We start from the raw sequence: 25,987 nt of genomic DNA, 5'->3' as shown, positions 1-25,987 counted from the left end.
AAGTATTTTTTTCGGTATTGCAAAACCGGAAAGTGGGCCGACTGCGACTGTTGTAATTCAGAGCATCGTTAGTCATTTGACAACTATTGTGCGATTACTATAACTTTTATTTTAATAAACTAATTAATTATTCGGCAACACTATTTTATTTTATACTATTTGTTACTCTCGTAACACTACGAAAAGCAAAAAAAAAAGAAAATTGATAACAAATTAAAGACAAAAAAGTTTTTTAATTAAAAATAATAATACATATATGTTTTAGATAGTCAAAGAAGTATCTGTATTTGTTAAAAAATAATGAAGATATTCAATAATCTCATACATATAAATAATTACATATGAATTATGTACATTAAATATTAAAAATATATTATCAAAAGATCTTTTACAATTAACTTTCTTAAAAAAAATAAATTAAGACAAATTAAGGTTGGGTGAGATTAGTTACTACACCCATACGATTTTTTATTTTATATAAATATATACATTTTTCATTTTTTACGTCAGCTGTCGTTAATGAATTATGAAAAAATATCCAAATATTCAATTCACTGCTATAAACATAAATACAGGCATTTAAATAATATGTAGAGGCAAGTATTTCTAAATTTTCCCAAAAACTCTTTATGTCTTCTGTAAAACAAAGGCGTTTGAAAAAAATTTAATATTATGAATTTGACAGATAAGTCATTAAGTGAAACGACATATTTTGTTTTAAAAAATCAATATTAACTATTTTATAACAACTGTAATTTTGTAGAACGTTTCTTTTTTACAGGGATTTAAGGAAAAATTATAGGACTGTTAGCTTCAACTGAATACATTTTGTGATTATTTGACGTATAATTAAGCAAAAAAGTCCTGTAGTAGTGGAGTTATCGTGTATGTTGATTTAAGACTTAATCATGATACTATTATAATGATCTTGATGAAATCTCAATTATAAAGACTACTTATGTATAAAAATTGTGTGCCATAAAAGTATTTATGATAATATCGATGAAAATTATTTTATATTTTTTCCGAAGTGTACAATCGTATCACATATAGGTGATTGATTAACTGTGCATCACGCAAAATATTTAAAAATATAAAACAATATTATTTTTTCTTTTAGGATGTTAATATTATCTTATATTATATCATTTATTTTTTAAAAATTTTGTCAGTGTATTATTTATGATAAAAAATATTTCTATGGTATCCAAACTATTATCAATAAAAATGTGAAATATTTTTGAGAGTAGTTATAAAATGTAGAAATTTGGAGAAAATTTTAATCTAAAATAAAATAAGGATTTTAATTATCATAATTCGCAATTAAACATAATAATTAATTTCTACTACCATGTTATAAATTGGCGTTTGCGTCAAAACGCGAGTTCAAATTTTACTTGTGTGGCAGAATAGATGTGGTGGTGACAAGACTACCACTCTATTCTGCACTTACCTAACTTGTTATCGGCCGGTGTCAGTTCACTGTTGTATTCAAAGCTATATTATATTCAATGTTAAAAAAAGTATGTGACTGCGTCGTTATTTGAAATTTCACACAAATAGTTTTTCATTGTTTTTTCTAAGTATTTTTGGTTTATTTTCTTCTTATGCCCGTTTACCAGAAGTGCAAGAATTATTCCTATTCCTGTTTTTCTTTTTATTCAATTTGGATTGTGCTGCAGTGCGCACATTTTGTTAACGGTAATTATAGTTCACTAAGTCGTAAAATTACATTTATATATATATTTTTTTGTTTCTCATAGGTTTGTTCAGACGTAGTGATTTGACATATAGTAAGTTTCTAGTTGTGGTAGTCGTGCTCTCGTGGGGTCACCCTATGTTAAGTATATTGTTATATAATTAAGGTTCCCAGAGGTGCTTTGTGATGGAGAAACCATTTTTTTATATAAGAGATAAATTAACATTTCATTTGATATAGAAAAAAAATTATTTATTAATTTACTTTTTATTTTTTGTCAATTAAGTTATACGGTTACATTTTTGAATTAAATACCTATGCAGCAACTATTGGTTAAGATATAATAATTATACCTAAATAATTAAAATTAATATAATTGTACTTAATACCTCCATTCTCTAAAAATTGGTTAAAATGTGCTCTACAAAGTGGACAAGTATAGTTTCTTTTAATTAATAATTTATCAGCACAAATATCACACAGTTGGTGATTACAATAATCAAGAACATAAGATACGCGTTTACTTTCGTAACAAATTGGACAATCTTCACCTAGATATAAAAAAGATCAATTTTTGATTATTCATTCTGATATAATTAACGTTATTGATTTTATTTTCAAATTTAAGTTTAGTCTACATTTTTAAATTTATTTAATAATGACTTTGAGCCACTACTTTTTATTGCTACTGTTGGAAATAAATCTAATAAATTTTATAAAATACTTACCATTAATTTGAACAGCTGAATTAAAAAACATAATCATTACTAATGTTATGACAAATTTAAATATGATTAGTTATTGAAATTTAAATTATTATAAGACTTCATTCTTGTAATAATTTAACAGTATAAAAGTATTACGTATGATATTCATTAAGATAAAGAAAATTAAAAAAACTATGCAAATATCAGAGTACGAACAGATCATTTATTTATTTGGAACAAGTACATTTCTTCCAAATTAATCTACACAAAATTGATTTTAAAATCACTTAAAAAAAATTTTTTTTCTTGCATGATTAATTTTAATTAACTGTACCTAGTTGTTCAATTTTTGTAGTCTTTGCTATGTAGTTATCAAACATCTCTTTAGTTTCAAAAAGTTTTTCAATATTTTCATTTGATTTTAGATTCTAGTTTTACAAAATTTAAAACAAACATTATTATAACTATGCTTGTAGTTTGTTTTAAGATGTCAAAAGCAGCTTACTTTTACAATATTTCGAGCAAAATGATTCATAAATTTTTTATCTCCGCATATTAATTCAGACAACAAAATAGGAATAACCGTTGAATAAAAAAGTTCACTTGGTATTGTATATGGCGTAAACATATGTTTTTTATTTGGTTCTTTGTATGTAAATCCTAGACTGTTGCATTTTTCTTTTTTCCAATCTGTATCAACTGGATTGTAATAAAGTGGAGATCTAATAGTTCTAAAGTGAATTTTCAAGTTCGTATCTGTATAAGAACATTTAAAAGGAATTGCTATACCCTAAAAAATAATAATTTTTAAATAGTTTAATATTTGTTTGAAATAGAAATACTTTACATCATGTGAACTATTTAACTTAATATAACAAAAAAAGATTAAAAACACTATATTTTTCATAATACAAAAGGACATATTAAGCAACAGTTGCGTTTTTATTTTTTAATATCGTTAGTTTTTTATACTTCTAATTTAATATTATTAAAACTAATTATTATCCATACATAATATATACTTTTTTGATTATTAAAAATGAAAAAAAAAATTTTGGATTGATAAATAAATTATAAATTTAAATTCTATATGTAAAATTAACATATGACAAATGGGTACACAGGTGTTCTACAAAATTTTGATATTTAGCATTTTGACTTTTGATCAAGTTATAACGTGACAAAAAGTATTTATTTATTTTTTTGTCTATTTGTTTATATATATATATATAATATATATATATATTTGTGTTTAGCCGAATGCGGACTGCGACGGCATTTGTCGATAAAATTATCATGATAAGGTGTTGTGATTTGTTTGTGCGCGTGCGAGATAGTCAGCTGTGTACTACTTCAGACCAGTTCATGGACGGCATTTGTGTGTACATTCACCCCGCTCCTTTCCTATCTTGAACGTCATTTGCACTGCTCACCGCATACATTGTCGCCTTATGATTCAAATTGTTCTTAGTAATTTCCGGCACTGGGTATTCAGTTTATTTTGACCCCTACTCTAAAGGCTAGCCGTGTTATCGCCAACGGACCGCCGGGTCATACGCCGGACGTTTTGTCGGAAATTAGCCATCATCGGAACTGGTATGCTAATTTTCATCCGTAGCGGTGTGTTTTTTTTTAGTTGTGTGCGTTACAACTAATTATTTTTTTTATATGTCTAGTTTTTTATCGTGAGTGGCCGCTAAATTTATAATGTAATTTTTTTTTATTGGCGTCGGCTGAACCTGCCTCCGGTTTCTATAGCCCTTCGGGGCTGGTAATGTATATTTTGGTTTTTAATGTTATGAGCCAGAATTTGTTTTTTTTTTATTAGTGCGCCGTGCCACTAATATTAGTAGCACGTGTGGCAAGTTTTTTATATAAAATTTTTTGTAGGTGTCTCTATTTATTTTTTTTATATTGTTTTTTTTGGTCCCTAAATATGGCAGGCGTGTTACAATACCACCTGCCATGTTATATATATATTTTTTGTGATTTTTTTTATATATATTTATATAGGTACTTTGGGTGATGCATATTATATATCATTAGTACAATGTGGTGATGTAGTGCATTTTATTCCGGGGTGTCCCAACGTCTTGCAAGCTAAGTCTAACTGCCTAAAACCAGTCGCTTACTTGGGACGTATACTCACTATGCTTAGCGGTAATGCCGCGATTAATAGCCGGTGGGTACCCGAAGACGTTCATCGTATTCTCTAATTGTAAAAGTGTAGGTGTAATTATTTTTTTTATTAATATCTATTTTTTTTCTTTCTCTCTGTTCCCCTTTAATTTGTAGACAAGGTTTTTTGACCGTTCGGTTTTTTGCCTCGTATTAACTTAATTTTTTTTTGTTTTTTTTACTTAATAAATACTCCTTAATTTAACTTAACCATCATATTTTTCTTTTTTTTGCGTGTTCCATCTTCAATGGACTCGTGTATTTTTTCCTTTCAAAAATCAACTCCCCTAGTTTATAAGTTATGGGCAACGGTCTTGTGCAAGCAGGGCCGTCCTAAGGCCGGGGCGAGCCCCGGGCCCCGCGCTTTGGACTCCTCGTTTGGGCCCCGCGCTAACGCACTTAAATAATCTTAAGTTTTCTTTGAATTAACTATTTACATATATTATAAATTTGACAATATTATATTATTAAATAAATGAAATGAAATACGAAATACTAATGCAGTATAAACAATGATAATAAAAGTGAATAGATTTTCTAAATAGCGTACTAAACAAATTATATATTATTGTTATCAAGCCGTTTCCGTCGAGTGGACATGGGAATACGTTTCTCATTTCTAAAATTAGAATTTGTACAAAACAATGTACGTGTTTTGTTATTTTGATTAATTGAGCAGCTCCCGACGATACTAAATATGATGGAATAAGTTACAGCTATAGTTAAATTTTAACCGTTACCATCGGGCATCATTTATTTTATATATTTCCATGTGAGACTATTGACAAACTTATAGAGGTTTATTTGTAGTTAACTGTTAACTTAGGTAAGTTAAATTTTTTTAAATTTAATTTTACTGTTTTAAGTATTAATTAACTTTTTACAATAACAGATTATAGTTTTATTCAATAACACTTATTGTTTTTTTTTTTTTGCTACAATAATTATTTAATAGAATCATAATTTGTTTATTGCTTATAATTCTTTTTCTGTAAATAAGTTTTATGTCAACAATTCATTATGTCAAGAGATCGTGATAAGTATAGGAAATATTTATCTGGAAATGAAAAAAGAGCAAAAAAAGCTAAAATAGAACTAGAAAAAAGTAAAATTCGTGGCTCTATGAGGAAATTTATTAACAATTCCAATTCCAGTTCTAGCAATGTTACACTCACGTCTAACTATGAAAAGCCATCTACTTCTAAGGTAACAAGTTTAAGTATAAAGAGTAGGGCTTTTAAGAAAATATTATTATTCAGATGATTTTTTCACAATTATTCAAATAATTATCTAGGTAAAATAATGATACATTGTTTATAACTGATGATATAAATATAAATGTGAGTAAATCCCAAATTATGATTATCATCTTAATGAATTCTTATTAATGTCTATTTGCATCTTAAATATAATATAAATATACTAATGTAGGTACTTATTATATATAACATATTAAACAAACTTTTCCTTATTATCCACACAATTTGTGTCATATCTTTTAATTACAACAAAGAATGCACATTGAAACAGTATTTATAAATTGAGGAATTTTTTATTAAGTTTACTAAAATAATTCACAAAATAAATTGTTTTAATAATTTAAAATTTGATTGTTGGTCACTTTTTATTCATTTTTTGTATAACTTTTTACTTATTACTTCAAGTATAAATATAAATACATTTTTTTGTATGTTTTATTTTTATTAGTCACAACTACAAGACACCAGCAATCATGTATTTGAGTTGGAGGACCCAGCAAATTGGACATCAGTTATTGACAGGCAGTATCGTTCATGTATTGCCAATAAAGGGGCAATTCAAATAAAAAATTTTAAATTTCCAGTGAATAAAGAACAAAGATCATTCTCTGAAAACTATTATTACAAGACTATGACAAATGGTGAAAAGGTAATAAGACCATGGCTCATATATTCAAAAAAAAATGGATGCTGTATTTTGTTTTTCGTGTCGGTTGTTCCCAAATCCTAAGAACAAAACTAGTTTTACTGATGGCTTCAATGACTGGAAACATTTATCTGAACGAATTAAAAGCCATGATTCTTCAATTTATCATAAAAAGTCTAATCAACAATGGTTAGAATTATCATGGCGTATAGATAGTGGTAAAACTTTAGACAGTGAACTTCAAAAAGAAATTCAAACTGAAAAAGACCGCTGGAGAACAGTACTGAAAAGAATAATAGCTTGTATTATTTATCTTGCTCAACAAAATGACGCGTTCAGAGGAAAAAACTGTACCATTTATACAGAATCAAATGGTAAATTTCTTAAACTTCTTGAAATGATAGCAAGTTTTGATAATCCTATGGCTGAACACTTGAGAAATATAAAAAATAAAATAATCCATCAACATTATTTGGGACCCAGGATACAAACTGAATTAATACATTTGATTGGAAGTAAAATAAGGACAGAAATCGTAACACGTATTAAAACAGCAAAATATTACACTATTATGCTTGACGGAACTCCTGATGCATCTCACAAGGAACAATTAACGTTAATCATCAGAATTTTACAGATAACTAAAACTTATAGTAATGTTAAAGTTTCGGTGGAAGAATATTTTTTAAACTTTTTACACATAACTTTGAAAACTGGATTAGGATTATTTGATGCTTTAAAGCAAGAGTTATCAAATTTAGGTTTATGTTTATCAAATTGTCGTGGCCAAGGTTATGACAATGGTGCAAATATGGTTGGACATAAGCAAGGTGTACAGGCTAGAATTTTAAATGAAAATTCAAGAGCGTTATTCTTGCCGTGTTGTGCTCGATCATTAAATCTTTTATTAGGTAAGATTTTTAGTTGCCTGTTCTTTATTATTTTTTATGTAAACAATATGTTATTAATAACTATTTGAATATTATTATTTTAGGGGATATGGCAAATTGTATTCCACGAGCTATGACCTTTTTCGGAGTGATACAAAGGTTGTACACTTTATTTTCTGCTTCTACAGAGCGTTGGGAAATTTTGAAAAAACATTTAAAATGTTTAACATTGAAACAGTTGTCTGATACTCGATGGGAGTGCCGATTAGAATCTGTGAAGGCCGTGAAAATGCAACTTAAAGAGATAAATGAAGCGTTAATAGAAGTAAGTGAATCTACATCAATACCGGCAATTAAAAGTGAAGCTATTTCACTTGCTGAACATGAAATGTCTTACGAATTTGTGCTAAAATCAATAATATGGTATAATTTATTAAATAATATTAATAAAATTAGCAAATCTCTGCAAAATGAAAGCATTTCAATTGATTTTGCTGTAAATAATTTGAAAGGTTTCAATCAGTTTTTAAATAAGTATCGAGAAAATGGATTTAATGAAGCAAAAGAAGAAGCTATACTTATTTGCAAACAAATCAATATAAAACCAGAGTTTAAGTCAAAAAGAATAAGTTTAAAGAAACGAATGTTTAATTATGAAAGCTCTCCTATATTATGTTCAAAAAAATGAAGAAGAAACTTTTGTCAATGATTTTTTTTTACCAATTTTAGATCAAGGAATTATGTCTATAAATCAAAGATGGGTGAATCTTAATTGGATCATTTTTACAATTATTTTGGATTTCTCTTTGATATTGGTAATTTATCTACTGTTGATTCAGATACATTGATAAAGAGTTGCAATGATCTTCAGATTCTTTTACAATCTGGTGAAAACATGGACATAAGTGGAACTGAGTTGTATGATGAGCTTTGTCTTCTTTCAGAAATAATAGAAAAAGGTACTCCATCTCTTCATGTTTTACAAAAAATCCTTAGCAATAGTGTTGGTGATGTTTATGCTAATGTTGCTATAGCATTAAGGATTATGTTCACATTACCAGTTTCAACAGCAACAGCCGAGAGATCATTCTCTAAACTAAAGTTGATAAAAAATTACCTAAAAACCACATTAAATCAGGAAAAAACGACAAACTTAGCTATAATATCAATTGAACGTGATATAGTAGACGAAATGCACTTTGATGATATTATTCACACATTTGCTGATCACAAATCAAGAAAAATCAATTTTTAAATACTATTATATGTGTACCTACAATAATGACATGTTATATGTATTATTAAAAGAAACAACAATTTAATCATAATTTATTTATGTATAAGTGTATGATGGAAATTACATTTTTAGATGTGTTCATCTAATCAAATTGGCACTACGAAGAGCACATATGAGAATAAAATAAAAATAACAATGGAATGTTATATTATTTTTGAAATAATACTTTATGTATGTTAACATTTGAAATGGTTGAGATTACGACTTACGTGAGTGTAATTTTTTGAGAGAGTTTTTTGGTAGGCCCCGCAAATTGTAGGGACGGCCCTGTGTGCAAGGTCATCCCTGATCTATATGATTATATGACAACTATCACGAGGTTTTGGTGTACATCAACTATCAACGGCTCAACGGACATCAACTTTAATCTTTATTACTTTTATATTTATTTTTTTATCTTAAATTGCTTTTAATTTACAATATTTAATTTTTTTTTTAAATCCTACTGTGGTCCGACAATACAGTGTCTCGCCCTGTGGGTTGGCGACCCTTTATTTTCAATGCGCCATGAAAGTTACAAATTTTTCGTTGAGGCCAATTAATTCGATTTATTTTATAATATTTGTAACCTTTCAAAGTGAAGATTTTTTTTTAAACATAATTACTTATTAGGACTACTAAAATAAAATAAGTTATAATATTTATTAAAAAAATTATGTAAAATATATTAGAAGGTCACTAAATGTTGGGTTGGCACTATAGAACTAAGAAAAATTGGTTCGTTAATAGAAATAGTATAGCGGGTACCAGGACAAGGTCAAGGCGACGACGTCATCGTGTCCTAGTTTTTGTCCTACAATTACCATGACCTCACAAAGGCGATAATTATTTCTGTCCTATGATTGTCATGACGTCGTCAATTACGGACTAACATTGTGCCGCGCACTGGATGGCCCTCGTGCTAGGTCAAAATCAGTGTGATGGCTGAGTGTGCGTCATTATGTGGCCTGTTCCAGTCTTCATGTGTACTTGTTAACGTTAGCCCTATTACGCGTGCTGCGGTACTTGGAGCGAAAAAAAAATTCATCTTTCAGAAGGGGTTCGTGCTAATCTTTGCACGTGTGAAAAGTATGCATCGAGTCCGCAGGTTTGTTGTGCCGCTACCCTATACGTAAATGGCCCGACGTCCATTTCTTACCTCCTCCGATCGTCCAAGTCCCGTCAGAAAACGATTGACGCGACCTCTTAATGTGTTTGTTGGTGACGACGACGACGCGCCGCCTCCGCCTAATGACATTGTGGTTATACAATTTATTTGAAAAATAAAAATTGTGTGTCGAGTTAAATAAAAGAGTGTATAAAAAACGGGTTTTCGTTAACTATCTTTATGATGCCATGTAAACTACATCAAAGTCAACCAAATGTCGATGAAAGTCTTGAAACCCAACTACTGCAGTCACCATATATTGTTGTCTAGTCTATATGACCACGATATGAATTTATAATATTCAATCAGTGTGAATTTTTATGTAAACTATGTATAAATATAATCTTTGTTATAAATACACACTTATCACTTGTGTTTGTACTCATGGTTATTAAGATCTTGACACGACTTACGTCGCAAAAATGTGGTCGACACTGGTTTTGTGGGTAGAGACCCGTGAGCCGTTTATTAATGAGAAACCGAAAAGATGAACACAATAATAATAATCTTTGTATAATATCGCCGCACTTTCGCTGGCGTCGACGACGCGATGTTCGGCGTGATCCACGGGCGTCAAAAGGTTAGCAGCGTTGATGGCGACGATGCGGATCGGTTCGTCGACGTTGTCATTTTCACAACGGGAAGAAGACTCTCATATCATTTACGACGAGTCGTCGTCGGGCATGCGGCACTTGCTGGACTTTGCACTGTAGCGTATAACACGCGGTGTAGGCCAGTCAAATACTCATAGTAGGGCGACGGCTGATAAAAGTGGCACGAGTCGCGGGGCATCGTGTATAACGAAGCGACGCGGGCCGTGTCAGTCTAATGATTTGTTGCTGCTAAATGTTTAATGAGTAACCCCTACACTGGCCACGGACGCTGACGTTATTTACATAAAAAACATTGTGTTGTTGAGAATACGGTATTGAGCGGTGGAAATTTCTAATGCTAAAATTCGTTGATGTTAAGCAACAAAAATTGTATTACGTAATTGGATGAATGACCCACCGCGATCGTGTTTCTTAAAAAAAAAATGATTATGATACCTTTAGTGGAGCAAAACTTGGTCAACTAAATGTTGCCAAATATATAGGGTGCTACCACACTTATTAAGCTATTTTTTTTACAGAGTGAGGCGAGTAACGAACTCATGTAGTGGTGGTGCAACCGCCGCACTATCAATTCGATTACTCTATACCTCTATACACAACTACATGTAAAATATACTTGTACATAGAAATTAAAAATAACATTTAATATTATTTACATAAATAGAATTAAAAAATGTGTATAACATAGAAATTGAATGCTATTAGTATAAAAAATTATTTTGTTTTATTATATAAAAACAGACTTGAAGGTCTAAAGTAGACTATATCAAGATCAATCAAATCTCGATGAAAGTTTTGAAATCTAACTATTTAATCCAACCCATAGTCATCTTATGTTGATATTGTTTAAATAGAAAACTAGTGTGAATTTCGTAATATATACACTACATATAATTGAATCTTTTTTATAAATACACCTTTATGACATGTGTGTGTGTGTTTATACTAATGATTATTGAGATCTAATAAGATATTGCTCAATGATTTACTCTTTGCATATGGTAAACAATTAAGATTAATTGGAAAATCTTAACCTAATGTAATGTGGTGAAACTTAAAATAAATTAAATTATATAATATTATATATTGTAGTTTATAATTAATATTATTAGTAATTACTAATAATACATAATTATTTATAATGAATTGTCAATAATATAATTAACAACAATTTTTTTATTAATAAAATTTATAATTTATTATACATTTAATGATAACCCAGTTGTGGACCGCTGAGTAGTGTTGTAGCTAAATATGTTGACAGCTGGTAAATAGTATGACCATTTATTTTGATTGTTGTCATTCATATAATGTCCCAAAAAAATTTTTTTTATATGTTTACAAAGTACATTAAATAAAATTTGCACTATGTAGCAATGAGCTAATAAGCGAGTGGTACAATTCTTACCATTCACAAATACAGTAAAGAAAAAATGAATTATTTTTTTATTTAAATGGTATAAATTAGAATATTCTATAAAAATGGTATACTTTTTTTCTAAAAAAAATGTTTATTTCCCAATAATTATTATAGTATTTCAAATATAGAAATCGAAATATTTAATCGAGATACAAAAATAACATATATTAGTTTTATTCTGAAGTAATTTAAATTTAAANATTTAATCGAGATACAAAAATAACATATATTAGTTTTATTCTGAAGTAATTTAAATTTAAAATTGTTTCCTTTTTTAATTAAAATATTTAAATAATAAGCAATCTTTTGATTTAGAATTAAATTTTCTTAAAAATAAATATATTTGATACTACTATTAAATTAGAATAAATCAACAGCAAAGCATGTATAGGATTAAAAAAACTTACAATAAGAAGACAAACAACACTTTGAAATATTTCATAATTAACAATTGATTCTTGACTGAAATGGCATTGAATTATTTGAATCAGTGTAGTTGCATTGTACTTGATATGGAATGGTTTGATTGAACCAATTTGAAAAAATAAGAGCTAGTGTTTACCCACCTACTAATTGGCTACTTCATTAAGATTATGTTTCTTTAATGCAGAAGATCACAATGGCTAGTGGTAGTAAAACAAACGAGTAAAAAACGATAAAATGAAGAAAGCAGAAAAAGTGAATATACCATTGAGTGAAGTAAAATTGCTCATTGATTAATATATGGAACAATACATTCAAAATCATTCTAACTCTTTCAATGCCAATCTACATCATCCACCTCCTTCAAACACGCAAATAAGGTTGCACGATGCTATGAGGTCGCTTCCTAATTCTTTTGATGAAAGAGATGTAGAGCAATTGGAAATCTTTTAGGAAAAATGCGAATTTGCAGTAGAATGTGTAGTACCTGTGGATATTCCACGGTTACTACGGGCAATTCAAACTCGACTGTCTGATAAACCAAGGCAGGTCACAAAATACAAAAGCTTTAAATCATGGGATGATCTTAGAGATACATTGAAATCAAATTCATAGCCTCGAAGAACAACCCCACACCTTTACTGTGAGTTATACACTACAAAGCAACTGCTAAACGAGGACATACTACCATTTTCAATGAAGATTGATAAGCTACAAAATCAAATTATAGATCAAGAGACGCCAGTCAAATATACAGAGGTAGCTAAGGCGATAGAGTTAATGATTAATAATCAAGTAATCCCAGTGTTTATGGAAAGCTTGGAAACTTGAAAGACTTTATAAAAGCCCGGAATCCTTCAACTTTTGAAAAGCAGCCAAAGAAGAAGAAAGGATAAGACTTTAAAATTTAGGAGCAAAACAATATTTGAAAGATAGACCACTAAAAAGTTCTAATTCACCATATTCTACATCACAACCTTCTACTTCCAGCACAAGCTGTGATTTATGTAATAAATGGGATATTTTGCTAACTTCTATTATAATATAAATTCTATATCCATTAATAGCACAAATAATGCTAAAATACACATCTCCGCTCTACAAATCTCTGCTCTCGCAGAAAATATCTGCAGATATTATTATTATTATAAACCCAACCGCATACACGTTACAACCCGGGCTCAGTCAAAGGAACAAGCTTCTATATCACAAAATCATTCTAATTCACAATTAGACTCTGAAAATAACTCTGAACATTAAAATATACTGTTTTCGTCGCTATAACCTGTAGCATGATAGAAAAACAACAGTTCGAGCATAATTACATCAACTTTCTACAGGCCAGGGAGGAGTCATTATATACTACATCGAATGTTCGGGAAATTTTCGGAAACAATGATTGTCATTTAGCTAATAGTGTATCCTATAAAAAAAGGAGTCGCTCTCCAATTCAGTAGAAAATTTGAATAAATAAAAGAACATCTATACCAAAGGAAAAATTTGACAGAAATTGCATATTTTATGAGAAATACATCCTACATTTTATTACAAAAGCTAACTATTGTGAGAAACTTAGTTACAAAATCTTGTTGAAGACTCTAATAAATTGAAAAATCTTTTGTCAAGAAAATAATCTAACCAAAATCGCTATGCCAAAAATAGGATGTGGGTTGGTTAGATCAACTCAATTGGAATCAAGTTAAATCTATGCTAAGATTCATTTTTAGAGAATCCAATATTGTTATCAAAGTGTTTAGTGAGGATCATCTAACGTTTGAGGATAAACTCAGACTCATTAAAGATTTTCACGATATTCCTCTCTCAGGTCTTCAAGAAGTAGAGCGCACTCTTAGTAAGCTCAGAATCGAATACCGTTGGACAGGCATGAGAAAACAATTAACAGAGTATATCAAGACTTGTCCTATGTGTCAGTTGACCAAGGTCTCAAATAAATCAGTTAAGAAGCCAATGGTTATAACTTCTACATGATCAAGAAAATTTGAACATTTTTTTCTAGATATTGTTAGTTTTTTTACTAAATCAAGTCGTAACAATGTCTTTTTCATCACACTACAAGATGATCTGACAAAATTTTCATATGCCATATCAACTAAAAATCATGAGGCCAACACTGTAGCCTACCATTTTGTGATTCAATTTATTTGCTTACATAGTATACCTCAGCAAATAGTCACAGATTTCGGTACAGAACTTCTAAGTCAAATTTTCACAAAAATATATCGGTTGTTGAAAATAAAAAAGTCATCAACTACTCCGTATTATCCTCAGATTAATGGCAGTTAGAAAGAGGCCATCGAACCTTAGGCGAATATCTCGAAAGTTTTGTTGCGAAACATCAATCAGACTGGAACAAGTACATTCCATTCGTAACGTTTGCCTACAATTCCAGTATTCACTCGTCTACAGGTTATCAACCCTATAAACTGCTCTATGGTAGACAGATACGCATTCCTAATTCGATGTCGAAACCTTCAGAACCCCAGTAAAATTTCTCTGATTATCAATTCGAATACAAACGGAGACTTCAAGAAACGACAAAGTCCCACGTAATCGGTTAATCGCTCATAAAAATAAAACTAAAAGTCAATACAATAAAAATAGAATTAAATGGAGGTGATATGGTTTATTTATAAAATAAGGAGGCTCACAATAAACTCACGCACAATTGGATAGGTCCATTTGAGGTTCTCGAAAACCACCTTAACCAGGTCAATGTAACGATTAAGCTGAAAAGGAAAAGACATATAGTTCATAAAAATTTATTGAAAAACATTTCTCCTAAATCCATAATATAAAAAAAAAAATTTATTTCGAGTATATACACCAATGTGGAAATTCTAATTCGCCCATCTAAACAGACGCCCAGAGGACCCAATAGTCAGTCGCCAACCAAGACAGCCATGGGAAGAAATTAATATAGATCTAATGGGCCCGTACCCCAGGACATCAAGGGGCAAAACAAACTTGTTAGTGGCGACTGACTGTTTCAGTAGGTGGACAGAAGCTTAAGCAGTCGGGGCAGGGACGACAAAAACAATTTTTGATACACTAAAGCGCGAATTTTTCTTACGCTTCGGATACGCGTGCGTAATTTTAAGCGACAACGGCAAATCACTAGTGTCGAAGGACATGATCGACGCGGTGAATCAGTGGGGAACTGAGGCTGGACCACGCCGATATACCACCCAAGCGCCAACCCGGTAGAACGTAGGAACCAGGAATCAAAGAAGGGACTTTGCGCATTATTAACAGAGTTCATTCACTCTTCTTGGGACTTAAAACTACCCCGCTATTGTTCGCGTTACGCAATCGCTGTAATGAACAAACCGGCCACTCGTCCTGGGAAGGGAAGAGAAACGGCCGGGCGACTGGACCATACAAAAGAGAGAACCGGTAGTTCCCGCATCTGTTAACAACGATCGATTGGCGTGCGAACAATGAGCCACAATAATGATAACCACGCCTACGACCGACCACATCAAAACAAAATATACAGTCGGGGACGTCATTTATTATAAAGCGCATCACCTATCAAAAAAAAGTGACAAATTTTGCAAGGGTTTTACGCCAAAGTGTTGGGGTCCCGTCAGATTCCCTAGGAACGCCTAGGGAAAGGAGTGTTTTTAACAGAAAATTCATGTCTCATGTATGAAAAAGTGAAAAAAATTACTATGACACGTAAGACCATCACCCATCCCACAAAGCGCCACTTTGTTGTATTAAAATTGAACAAACTTTTTGTTCTAACTTATATTTTTAGTAGTTCAATAATAACGCAAAATGTAGTTAATAAAGATATAATCAATCAAAATAAAAACATATAAAAAATTGATACACTTAAAAACGGATAAATAAATAATACACAAAATAAAAACTTAAAGTCACAAACGTACCACACGGAAAGAGATTACCTTCAGTACTCCCGAGGTCTTCTCTTTCTCCCCTTTTTAATTCATTCCGTTTCATCTTATACACTAAAATATTTTGTTTGTCTTTTTATAAAATTCATATAGTAATCATTTTCAAAAAGGTTTATAAATATTTACTTCCTGATCTAGTAACAATAATTTGGGGAATTACAATTAATCTAAACATTACATAAGTGTTCTACTTCTAGATTTACAAATAATAAACTATATTATATTTTTGTAATAATAGATTAAGAAATTCATAGTTAAACCAAACATTACAAAAATGCTTTGTTTTCAGTTTTATAAAATAATGACCTATATTACACGCGCTTCAAACAAACAACGTAAATATTTGCAGCCTTCACCTTGATAGGTGGTCTAATTAACTATCTGCTTCCCATTTTGTAATAAACAAAAAGAAATAGAGGAAGAGAGAGGAGAGAAGGGTAGTGTAATGTGAAAGGAAAATGGTAGCTGTGGCGGTGATATAGTATAAAGATAGCAGGAGTGGTTATTGGCCAGCGATAATAATAGAATGAAATAGAAAGGTATCTTGGAGTATGTATGCCTACAGAAGCACGTTTTATATATATGTTGGGTGAAATACCAACGAAAGATACTATATAGCAACCGCACAAAAATGTATACACGAATTTATCTGAGTCGTGAATATTGTATTCTTTTACGCTGTTATTTCAGTTAGTTTACTTCCGGCGACCTATCCTACTTTAATTGTTTATTATGAAAATCTTTTAATAAAGAATTTATTATGGATTTGTTATATAAATAAATATTTTCACTTACCTCTAATTATACTGATGAGACAGATATTCTGTTGAAATGAATCATGTAGTTGATGTCAATATTATCGATATGCGCGTATGTGCGTCGATTTACACATTTGATATTATATGGTTTATGTTATTATTATCTGACGTGCAATTATTTCTTTAGTACAACTCTATATTAAATCTACTTAATGTGAAACTTTAATTTATTATACCTCTGGTATTTTATGTAAAACCCTTTTGTATATTTATGTGGTATACTCTTTAACACTGTGTGTGGTATTTTATATTAAAGTATTTATAATTTTGGTAATTTATAAAACCAATAAAGAAATTCTAAACAACATAACTGTCCTGTGCATAAACTATTTCCAAGTGGTCTACGTCTTTTCAGTCGTCCAATGAGTGATCTAGGGTAGATGCGAGCTCAATTTCGGTTCTTTGCACAATAGATTATACTAGTGTCCTACACTCCGATTGCCCATACTGTGGCTGAGTTCAGACTGGCTAGTCGACAAGTGGAGAGACACTTTCTAATTGCTTAGGTAATCAGTATAATATTTCAATTCCAATTTATTTGTATTTCGTAGTTGGTTATGCCAACATAAAATCTCAAATAATATCATTATCATTATGCAAAGACCTTTATGATATGTGGCCTACTTTTTTTCAATCACCTGAAGGACAACCTAGGTTAAATGCGACTGTACTATAGATTTATGCACAATAAATTACGTAAGTGTCCTACACTCCGATGGCCCGCACTGTGGCTCAGACTGTAAGTTCAGACTGGCTAGTCGACAAGTGGAGAGACACTTTAGAGAACGCTTATAATAACTTTTGACTATGAAATTATTGTGCTAGTACTCTGTCCAGCTAGGTTGTGGCGCTTCAATAAGTAATAGAACACAATGCAATCTAATCATGTATTTTTTTGAAGTGTGAACTCTTTGATGTGTGATTGGTACCCTTTGGCGGTGTATGTAACAAAAAATTTAGTTGGAGTTGAGTTGTGTGTTGCTTGTGATTATTTAAAACGTGTAAATTTGTTGATTTCTCTTCATAGAGTAGTTGGGTGTTTTCTATAGTTAATGTGAAGGTGAGAAAGTATTCTGTGATTTATGATTAAATATTGACTACTATATATGATATGCAAGATATTAACTGAAGTCTTAATGAATTGATTATATTTTAAAATTAAAAAAAAAAATTTAAAATTTTTTTTTTTTTTATTTAAATGTAGAATACAAATAATAGTAATAATGTTAATAATAATAATAATAATAATAGTTGTATGGTTACCGTGCCATTAAAATTAATGTTATAATTAACTTAAAATAATAAGAATACAGTTTTGTTAGAATTATTATTTAAATATTTAACAAATATATTGTTTAAATAATATGTTTTATAATCAAATTTTACTTCAACTTGATAATACAAATTCATATAGTATAATCATTTAGCTTATAATATTAATAGTTGATATTAAGTCTAGTTTTATTTAAATTTAAAGCTTATGAATAAAGTTTGTAACGTAATAAAGTTATCATGAGTATAAGGTCACAGGTAACCATATTCAAATAGTGCGCGTCGTCTATCTGTAGGGTCAGTGTTGCATATACACATATGATTAGTTATTAGACAATCATTTTCCCTATCACCTGTGATCCTTGTCCATACCACATTAGAATGGTCACACTGTCAACTACCCTTTCCATGTGCTATCGAGCCGGTTTGGAAAATCACGGTTATGTTCAAAAAGAATCTCTCATCATCATTCAATTCACTTTTTCCTCTTCATCGTGGAATACACTTTGGCCTGTTGGTGTCAACCATTTTTTTGTCTTTTTCCTGTGATCTTGTCAAGAAACCAAAGATGGAAGAATAAATTTTCATTTTGGCTTGGCCATTGTTATGGCAACACCTCAAATCAATAACCTGGACTTGAACAACATCAACTAATTGTAATGTGGTATATCTTTTCTGTTCTTTTCTCTGTTTATCTGTTATCCGTTTTAACATGTTATTTAAGTAATTTGTTTATGAGTGATCTGATATGTGGTCACAAATGTTAGTTACTGACTATATAGATTAACTATAATTTTATATTATAAACAATGGTCAATCCGTCTATTTTTTTTCTTTCTCTCTTTTCTTTATTTCATGAGCTGACAGTTTCCTCGGGTGTCGTCAGGATGGACATGGTGAACATCTCAATGAGTCATCATTCAATGAGGATACTCATTGACGTAGGTGACATGTCCACTATACCCTGACGCATGCGTTGGATCTGTCATGCTCATGTTTTTCCTCTTTTGCTCTGTTATATTGTGATTATGACATTTGAAATTTAATATACTCCATCAAGTAATTTATTCCAGTTAATATAGTTTTATAGCTGGTGACTAGTTCTTATCAGGAACACTGACATGATAAAAAGAAAAAGAAATGGATCATTATGTTCAGACTTTATTAGTCATGAATTATTATACTTTATAAAGAACACAGGCTATTTGAATGCCTGACTGTCTATAGACAACTTGTATGTAATATTGGTATCAATCACTATACACTGTCTTAACTTTTAATTATAATCAGACTGTAAATTCCTCTGATATCCTTGACCATAACTAAATTACTATTAATCTATTCAGTATCTTACTGTAATGTTTTTTTTGTTCCCTATATTTTCCCTTTTATTTGGGACCTATGTTTTTAATAAATTAATTTGTTTTTATGTACAATTCTCTTTCAAATATTTTTATTATATTATAAGAACAAGAAATAAAATTGCTTGTAATGTGTAATCAATTTTAATGACTGTTCTAAATCATATTTTATTAATGACCTTTTCCTTTTCCCCTAGGATAAGGTACCAAAATCCTTGGTGCTCCGGCTCTGCCTCGGCCCAGGGTGGACCCTCTTCGGGGTTCTTGTAAGTTTAGCTTACAAGTTATTCTAGATTATTGCTAGAAAGAAAGTTATTGTTTAGACGAATTAGCCATTTTAAGATTCAAAATTATTATGTAAAAATATTCAACTAAATTAATAGAAATATTCCTTAAAAATAAACTTAATTATATAGAAATACATATATATATATACTTTTTTTTTTTTTAAATTATTATTCTAAAGTTTANTTGTTCTATGCGGAGTTATCTAAAAGTTTGTGTATTAAATATTTCATTAATGCAATATTATTTTTTGAAAATAGATTTCTCCCTTCATGTGCTTCGTTACACAATGATGAATGTGTATCTTGTAGAGAAAGCTCACGTTCATCATAGTGGAGTCTACGGAATTGCATTATTGCTAGTATGGTAACTTTTTGCGTTGAATAGGTTTCTAGAATTAATTGATAATTACCATTGTTAAAAGTGTCATATGCTTTGAAATTTATTATGTTGAAAAGAGGGTTAAGATAGTCTATGGAAGTTTCTAGTGCTTTAGTGCAGTTCCATACAATAAATACAGGCCAAGAATTATTTAAATTAGATGTGTAAGCCATGACTGTTGGTTGATTTAATGTGTTATATTTAGTTTTTATATTTCTTTTTAATTGCTAAATTATGTTGTGTTGGTTTCTGAAAGACTAATTGGTGATTATTTAAAGGAAAGAGGAATATTTATTTTAGTGATTTGGTTATAATTAATTGTATGGTTTATATATATAAGGGTGTTAAACGAAGTGATTTTGTTTACATTTTTGGCGATCTATTGTTAAATGGCGTATTATTGGTGTATAGTTTTGGATATAATTTNGGCGATCTATTGTTAAATGGCGTATTATTGGTGTATAGTTTTGGATATAATTTATTAATATCATCGATGTTCTGATTTTTATATTGTATGTATGTTTGTATACTATTTGATTGTGCAGATGGTTGTTCTTCTTTTACTGTGGTATTTATTGGTTTTAAATAATTATTTTTGTGGTTGGCATGCATAAGGTAATGTGTAATGCTAGAGAATATGCCAGCTAGTATTTTGAAGCTAAATTCAAATGTTTGATATAATATAGTTATATTTAATATTGTGTTAATAAATATTATGATTAGTTTCCAAATAAAAAATAAACCCAAACAACCACTAATAATATTACCAAAGCCAATAAACCAACCCCATAGTTTTTCCATTTCTTTTTTAACTAAATTACTTTTAGTGTTTTCGTCTATCAGTGATGATAGTTTTAATGGATTATATACTGCATAACCCATTGATTGTCTTGCGAGATTATTCTGTGCAGCTAGTACTTCTTGTGGAAATAGTAGATGTTTTTGAAATGAATTCATTAGTTCTCTTGAATAGAGACCCGCATTCATTAAGTGTTCTGGACTTTTATAAGGCCAAGTAAATGCTGTTTTAGGTTTTAATAATTGTGGGGAATTTATTTGCCTGAATTCAGGTGATAAACTAAACCTTATGCTTTCCATGAAGTTTGACGAGGGTAATAAATCATTACAATTTATTTCAGTGCCGTATTCTTGTAATATGTGAGTTTTGGGGGAAAGAAACATTGTTTTATTATTATATTTTACAGTTAATTCGTTAAAACAACTTGTTGTTTTAGCTAGTTCTACTTTTACAGGTTTATATTTGACACGGCCCGCGTCGCTTCGTTATACACGATGCCCCGCGACTCGTGCCACCTTTATCAGCCGTCGCCCTACTATGAGTATTTGACTGACCAACACCGCGTGTTATACGCTACGGTGCAAAGTCCAGCAAATGCCGCACGGCCGACGACGACCCGCCGCAAATGGTGCGAGAGTCTTCCTCCCGCTGTGAAAGCGACAACGTCGACAGCCGAACCGCACCCGCGCACCGTCGCCTACAACGCTGCTAACCATTTTGCCGTCCAAGGATTACGCCGAACATCGCGTCGTCGACGCCAGCGAAAGTGCCGCGATATTATGCGAAGATTATTATTACTGTGTTTATCTTTTCGGTTTGTTTTATTTTTGTTAACATAATCTGTTGTCGCTCATTTAATAAACGGCCCACGGGTCTCTACCCTCAAAACCAGTGTCGACCACATTTTTGCGACGCAAGTCGTGTCAACTGGCTCCCCGGTAAGGATCTCAACCGGTCTTAAATTGGATTAAGGTAAGAAAACCAGTTGCTGACTTCATTTTTATTTTTCAAATAAGACAGCTAGGTTTCCTTTACATTCACTTTTCTCCAAATTATTTCAATCACACAGTTCACTGGTGACAGCAGTGGATTTCCCACCCGGTTATTTAGATACTATCTACCTCGCGAATAGTAGATTTCCACCTTCGGTGTATTTTTAAACACGGTAAAAGTGGATTTCTGGCGATTTTGTATTTATACACACACGCGCACTGACGACCTTGAGTCGCACAACGCCGCGAACACAACCATTTCAGTGTTTCGATAAAACCGCTAGGCAGGTAGGGTGATCATACACATTATCATACCACAGCGATCGTTACATTTGACAACCGGGTCCCATAAAACCGTTTGTATTATTAATTGTGTCGTCACGATCATAAAGATTACGATTACCATCATTGCAATCACATTCCCAGGTACAATTCACTGTCATAGTGCTTTATTAGTACACTATCTAGCAATAACAATAATAATACAAACGGCCAGCATTGTTAACGTTCATACGCGAACGCAAAGCGCGTATTCTCGCGATTGTTGATATCGTATTTCCGAATAACAAAAACAAACTACCACTTGTACTTTTCATTTTTGGTTAATTCGATTAAAATACGGTCAATAACGTACACTATGACTGGAAAAGCACCGACAGTTAAGCTGGCCCACAATCACAATCCCATTCAAATCTAAATTGCAATTTAACAACGCGCAGCGCGAACAACCAGTTCGTTCGTCGCCGATAGCAAAATCGAGCGCGTAGTTCTCGGCCAAAATGACGAAATTTTTAACGACCTTCCACTTCACCTCGCCCATTCACCGGGCCCTCAACCTCGACTACAGCCCCTCGCTCGTAACGCAGGACAAGCTGTAGCCCCTTTAAATTCACTCACCGCACCCCCCACCCACAGTGAGGGGCACAATGCGGTCCTCAAGGTCTTTAAAAAAATCAATCATACGGCCGAGAAAACAAATGTCCCCGTGTTATACGACTATAGCGCGAGTCGGGCCAACGACATGTTGGCCACCGTGGGGGAGGGGATACCAGCCGGACGGCCTACCCGCTTATGGCGATTGACACCGCCGGCGGACAAACCGTTCAGACGCTCCCCGTTCGAACCGTAAACCACCCGAGTTTTGCCAAACAAACACGCCCGCGTAAAATTACAACTCCCGCTGTGGAACTTGAATTTTACAACGGTTTTGTGACGGCATTGCTTGACTCACAAGCGCAAAAGTCATATACCACCCGAGTTTTGCAAACAAACACAATTCCGCTCAAAACAATATCGAACTAATCAGCGCGCCGACTAAATCGCACGGTCAATCATCGTCGGTAACAAAAACGGATGCGCTTTCTTCGATCAAAATGACACTATTTTAAATAATCTTACTATCAACCACAGTACTTTCACAAAAACTTCACCAACACCCCTACAGCCCCACTGTCATTATAGTGGGCACGCTGTAGCACCACACTTCACCACCACCACACCCCTCATCCACAATGAGGACCATAAGATTATTCAAAATACTTGTCACACGTTCGTAGACGTAATAGGTAACGACTATAGCGCGAGTCGGGCCAACGATATGTTGACCACCGTGGGGGAGGGGAATACGGCAGGAACGGCCTACCCGCTTATGGCAATTAATACTGCCGGCGAACAAACCGTTTCAACGCTCCCCGTTCGAACCGCTAACCACCTGAGTATTGCCGCACAAACACGCCCGCGTAAAATTACTACTCCCGCTGTGGAGCTGGAATTTGACAACGGCTTTGTGACGGCCTTACTTGACTCTCGAGCGCAAAAATCGTATACCACTCGAGCAACAGCTCACAAATTTGGAATTGTGCACAACGGACAAACACCCCCAGTTAGGTTAGCTGACGGCCACACAACAGACACGGCCGGCACAGCTACCTTTATAACAAAAATTGCGGATCTACAAGTAAAGTTCACAGCTGTTATCATAGAGAATCTGTATTGTGACGTACTTCTGGGACACGACTTTCTAACAGAACAGGAAGTCTCCTGGGACTACGCTGCAGGTACAATTCACTTGGGCGCGACGCGACGCACTACAGCTTATTGGAAAGCGAGTACTCGACACACGCTACCCGATGTAGATCTATCAACACTAGTTATAGCAGGCGACCCACACACGCGCGAACAATCATCACAGATAGTGAAAAACTGCGCTACGTTTTAATGACACAGTGGGACGCACAACGCTTATTGAATACACATCACTCACTTTACTAGTGCCAGCCCGAGAATAGAGGCTGACATCACCACCCTTAGCACCAAACATGGAGGAGACATCGTTTTTAACAACAAAGTAGCGGCAACAACAATAACAGCAGAAACAACACAGTAGCGTCAACAACAATAACGGCAGCAACAACACAGTAGCGGCAATAACAAAAACGGTAGCAACAGCACAGCAGCAGCAACAATACAGTACCGGTAGCATCATCCAAATTAGCAGCGGTGAAACAGCGACCAGCGGAGAAACCCATGGAAATGGATTACACGCACTCACCCCTTAGATCACCCACAGACAACGTGAGTTTGGCGGCATTCACTGCTATACGCGATTGCCTTCCCGGCCGTCATTAAGTAGACCGGCGGCTTGGCGGGGGGGTATTTGACACGGCCCGCGTCGCTTCGTTATACACGATGCCCCGCGACTCGTGCCACCTTTATCAGCCGTCGCCCTACTATGAGTATTTGACTGACCAACACCGCGTGTTATACGCTACGGTGCAAAGTCCAGCAAATGCCGCACGGCCGACGACGACCCGCCGCAAATGGTGCGAGAGTCTTCCTCCCGCTGTGAAAGCGACAACGTCGACAGCCGAACCGCACCCGCGCACCGTCGCCTACAACGCTGCTAACCATTTTGCCGTCCAAGGATTACGCCGAACATCGCGTCGTCGACGCCAGCGAAAGTGCCGCGATATTATGCGAAGATTATTATTACTGTGTTTATCTTTTCGGTTTGTTTTATTTTTGTTAACATAATCTGTTGTCGCTCATTTAATAAACGGCCCACGGGTCTCTACCCTCAAAACCAGTGTCGACCACATTTTTGCGACGCAAGTCGTGTCACATTTCAATAGATATACTATTTCTCCAGCTTTTAAAGCTGTATAACCTGGTCCTTCACTCATGAAAAAAGCAAATTCAGAAATGCTATACGATGCTAAAGTTAATTTTTGCATTAATAATTTACGTTCTAGATTACATTGTTTTAACACTAAATCTGTGTACATCGAAACTACANAATTTACGTTCTAGATTACATTGTTTTAACACTAAATCTGTGTACATTGAAACTACAGAGGACCTTATAAAATTTTCTATATAGACAAATTTTATATTAATGTATGCTAATAAATCAGTATTACAGGTAGAAATTGGTTTTGATTTAAAATTATTCATATATAGCATGTCAGTAAGAATTAAAAGTCTTTAAAAACTACATTTTGTTATAATATAATCAGCTACAATGTAGCACGATTGATAAGGGATAGAATATGATTCAACGCGTTGTAAGAGTTTAATATATGGTAGCTTTATTACTTGTGGAGATGGAGGTGTGGTACAATGATCTACGTTTAATGTGCTGAATGATGTTATGTTTATATTGGGACTCGCACATGAATAAGCTATAAACGCCTTCGCTGGTAATCAACATACAAAAAATGTTACTATTATGCAGAAGTGAACGGTGGGGTGTTTACACATTTTGTTAAATGGTGTATATTCATATAACTGTATAGAAAGTAAATGGTTTAATAATAAGTATTTAGTGATTACCTTAAATATTATATTTTGAATTCAGGA

At 32.5% G+C, this 25,987-nt stretch overlaps 3 protein-coding genes across 4 annotated transcripts in view; 2 read left to right on the top strand and 1 right to left on the bottom strand.

The window, feature by feature from the left end:
* Positions 1-345: 345 nt before the first annotated feature.
* On the bottom strand, positions 346-3,393 carry LOC126896882 (uncharacterized). Of its 2 annotated transcripts, none has more exons than XM_050670031.1 (6): positions 3,254-3,393; positions 2,912-3,196; positions 2,741-2,834; positions 2,428-2,442; positions 2,089-2,250; positions 346-636 (listed from the first exon to the last, which is right to left on the bottom strand). In XM_050670031.1, the coding sequence occupies exons 1-6, from the start codon at positions 3,326-3,328 to the stop codon at positions 428-430; spliced, it is 840 nt and encodes a 279-aa protein (XP_050525988.1). In that variant the 5' UTR covers positions 3,329-3,393; the 3' UTR covers positions 346-427. The 2 variants fall into 2 exon arrangements, with proteins under 2 accessions (XP_050525988.1, XP_050525989.1); XM_050670032.1 differs by having other exon boundaries at positions 462-557.
* Positions 3,394-4,183: 790 nt separating this feature from the next.
* Positions 4,184-25,987, top strand: part of LOC126896880 (uncharacterized) — a 39,834-nt gene continuing 18,030 nt past the window's right edge. Inside the window, exon 1 of the mRNA XM_050670027.1 lies at positions 4,184-4,632. Within this exon, the coding sequence (XP_050525984.1) occupies positions 4,570-4,632 (63 nt within the window). The 5' untranslated portion in view covers positions 4,184-4,569. The remainder of the gene's footprint in view (positions 4,633-25,987) is intronic.
* Positions 5,599-8,707, top strand: LOC126896873 (uncharacterized). Its single transcript, XM_050670015.1, has 3 exons — positions 5,599-5,790; positions 6,292-7,400; positions 7,484-8,707. Exons 2-3 carry the CDS (start codon positions 6,527-6,529, stop codon positions 8,065-8,067), a joined length of 1,458 nt encoding a protein of 485 aa, XP_050525972.1. The 5' UTR covers positions 5,599-5,790; positions 6,292-6,526; the 3' UTR covers positions 8,068-8,707.

The sequence above is a fragment of the Daktulosphaira vitifoliae genome, unplaced genomic scaffold (genome assembly GCF_025091365.1).
Source record: "Daktulosphaira vitifoliae isolate Bord-2020 unplaced genomic scaffold, ASM2509136v1 Scaffold_1, whole genome shotgun sequence".
Classification (NCBI taxonomy): Eukaryota; Metazoa; Arthropoda; class Insecta; order Hemiptera; family Phylloxeridae; genus Daktulosphaira; species Daktulosphaira vitifoliae.
This window is presented reverse-complemented; position numbering and strand designations above follow the sequence as displayed.

What these genes read in the sequence shown, in the direction of transcription:
- LOC126896882 (XM_050670031.1), bottom strand. Translation starts at nt 3,328, where the DNA reads ATGTCCTTTTGTATTATGAAAAATATAGTGTTTTTAATCTTTTTTTGT. An exon ending in AGTTAAATAGTTCACATGAT is followed by an intron (nt 3,197 to 3,253) that starts GTAAAGTATTTC and finishes ATTATTTTTTAG; the next exon opens with GGTATAGCAATTCCTTTTAA. An exon ending in TTGCTCGAAATATTGTAAAA is followed by an intron (nt 2,835 to 2,911) that starts GTAAGCTGCTTT and finishes TTGTAAAACTAG; the next exon opens with AATCTAAAATCAAATGAAAA.
- LOC126896873 (XM_050670015.1), top strand. Translation starts at nt 6,527, where the DNA reads ATGGATGCTGTATTTTGTTTTTCGTGTCGGTTGTTCCCAAATCCTAAG. An exon ending in ATCATTAAATCTTTTATTAG is followed by an intron (nt 7,401 to 7,483) that starts GTAAGATTTTTA and finishes TTATTATTTTAG; the next exon opens with GGGATATGGCAAATTGTATT.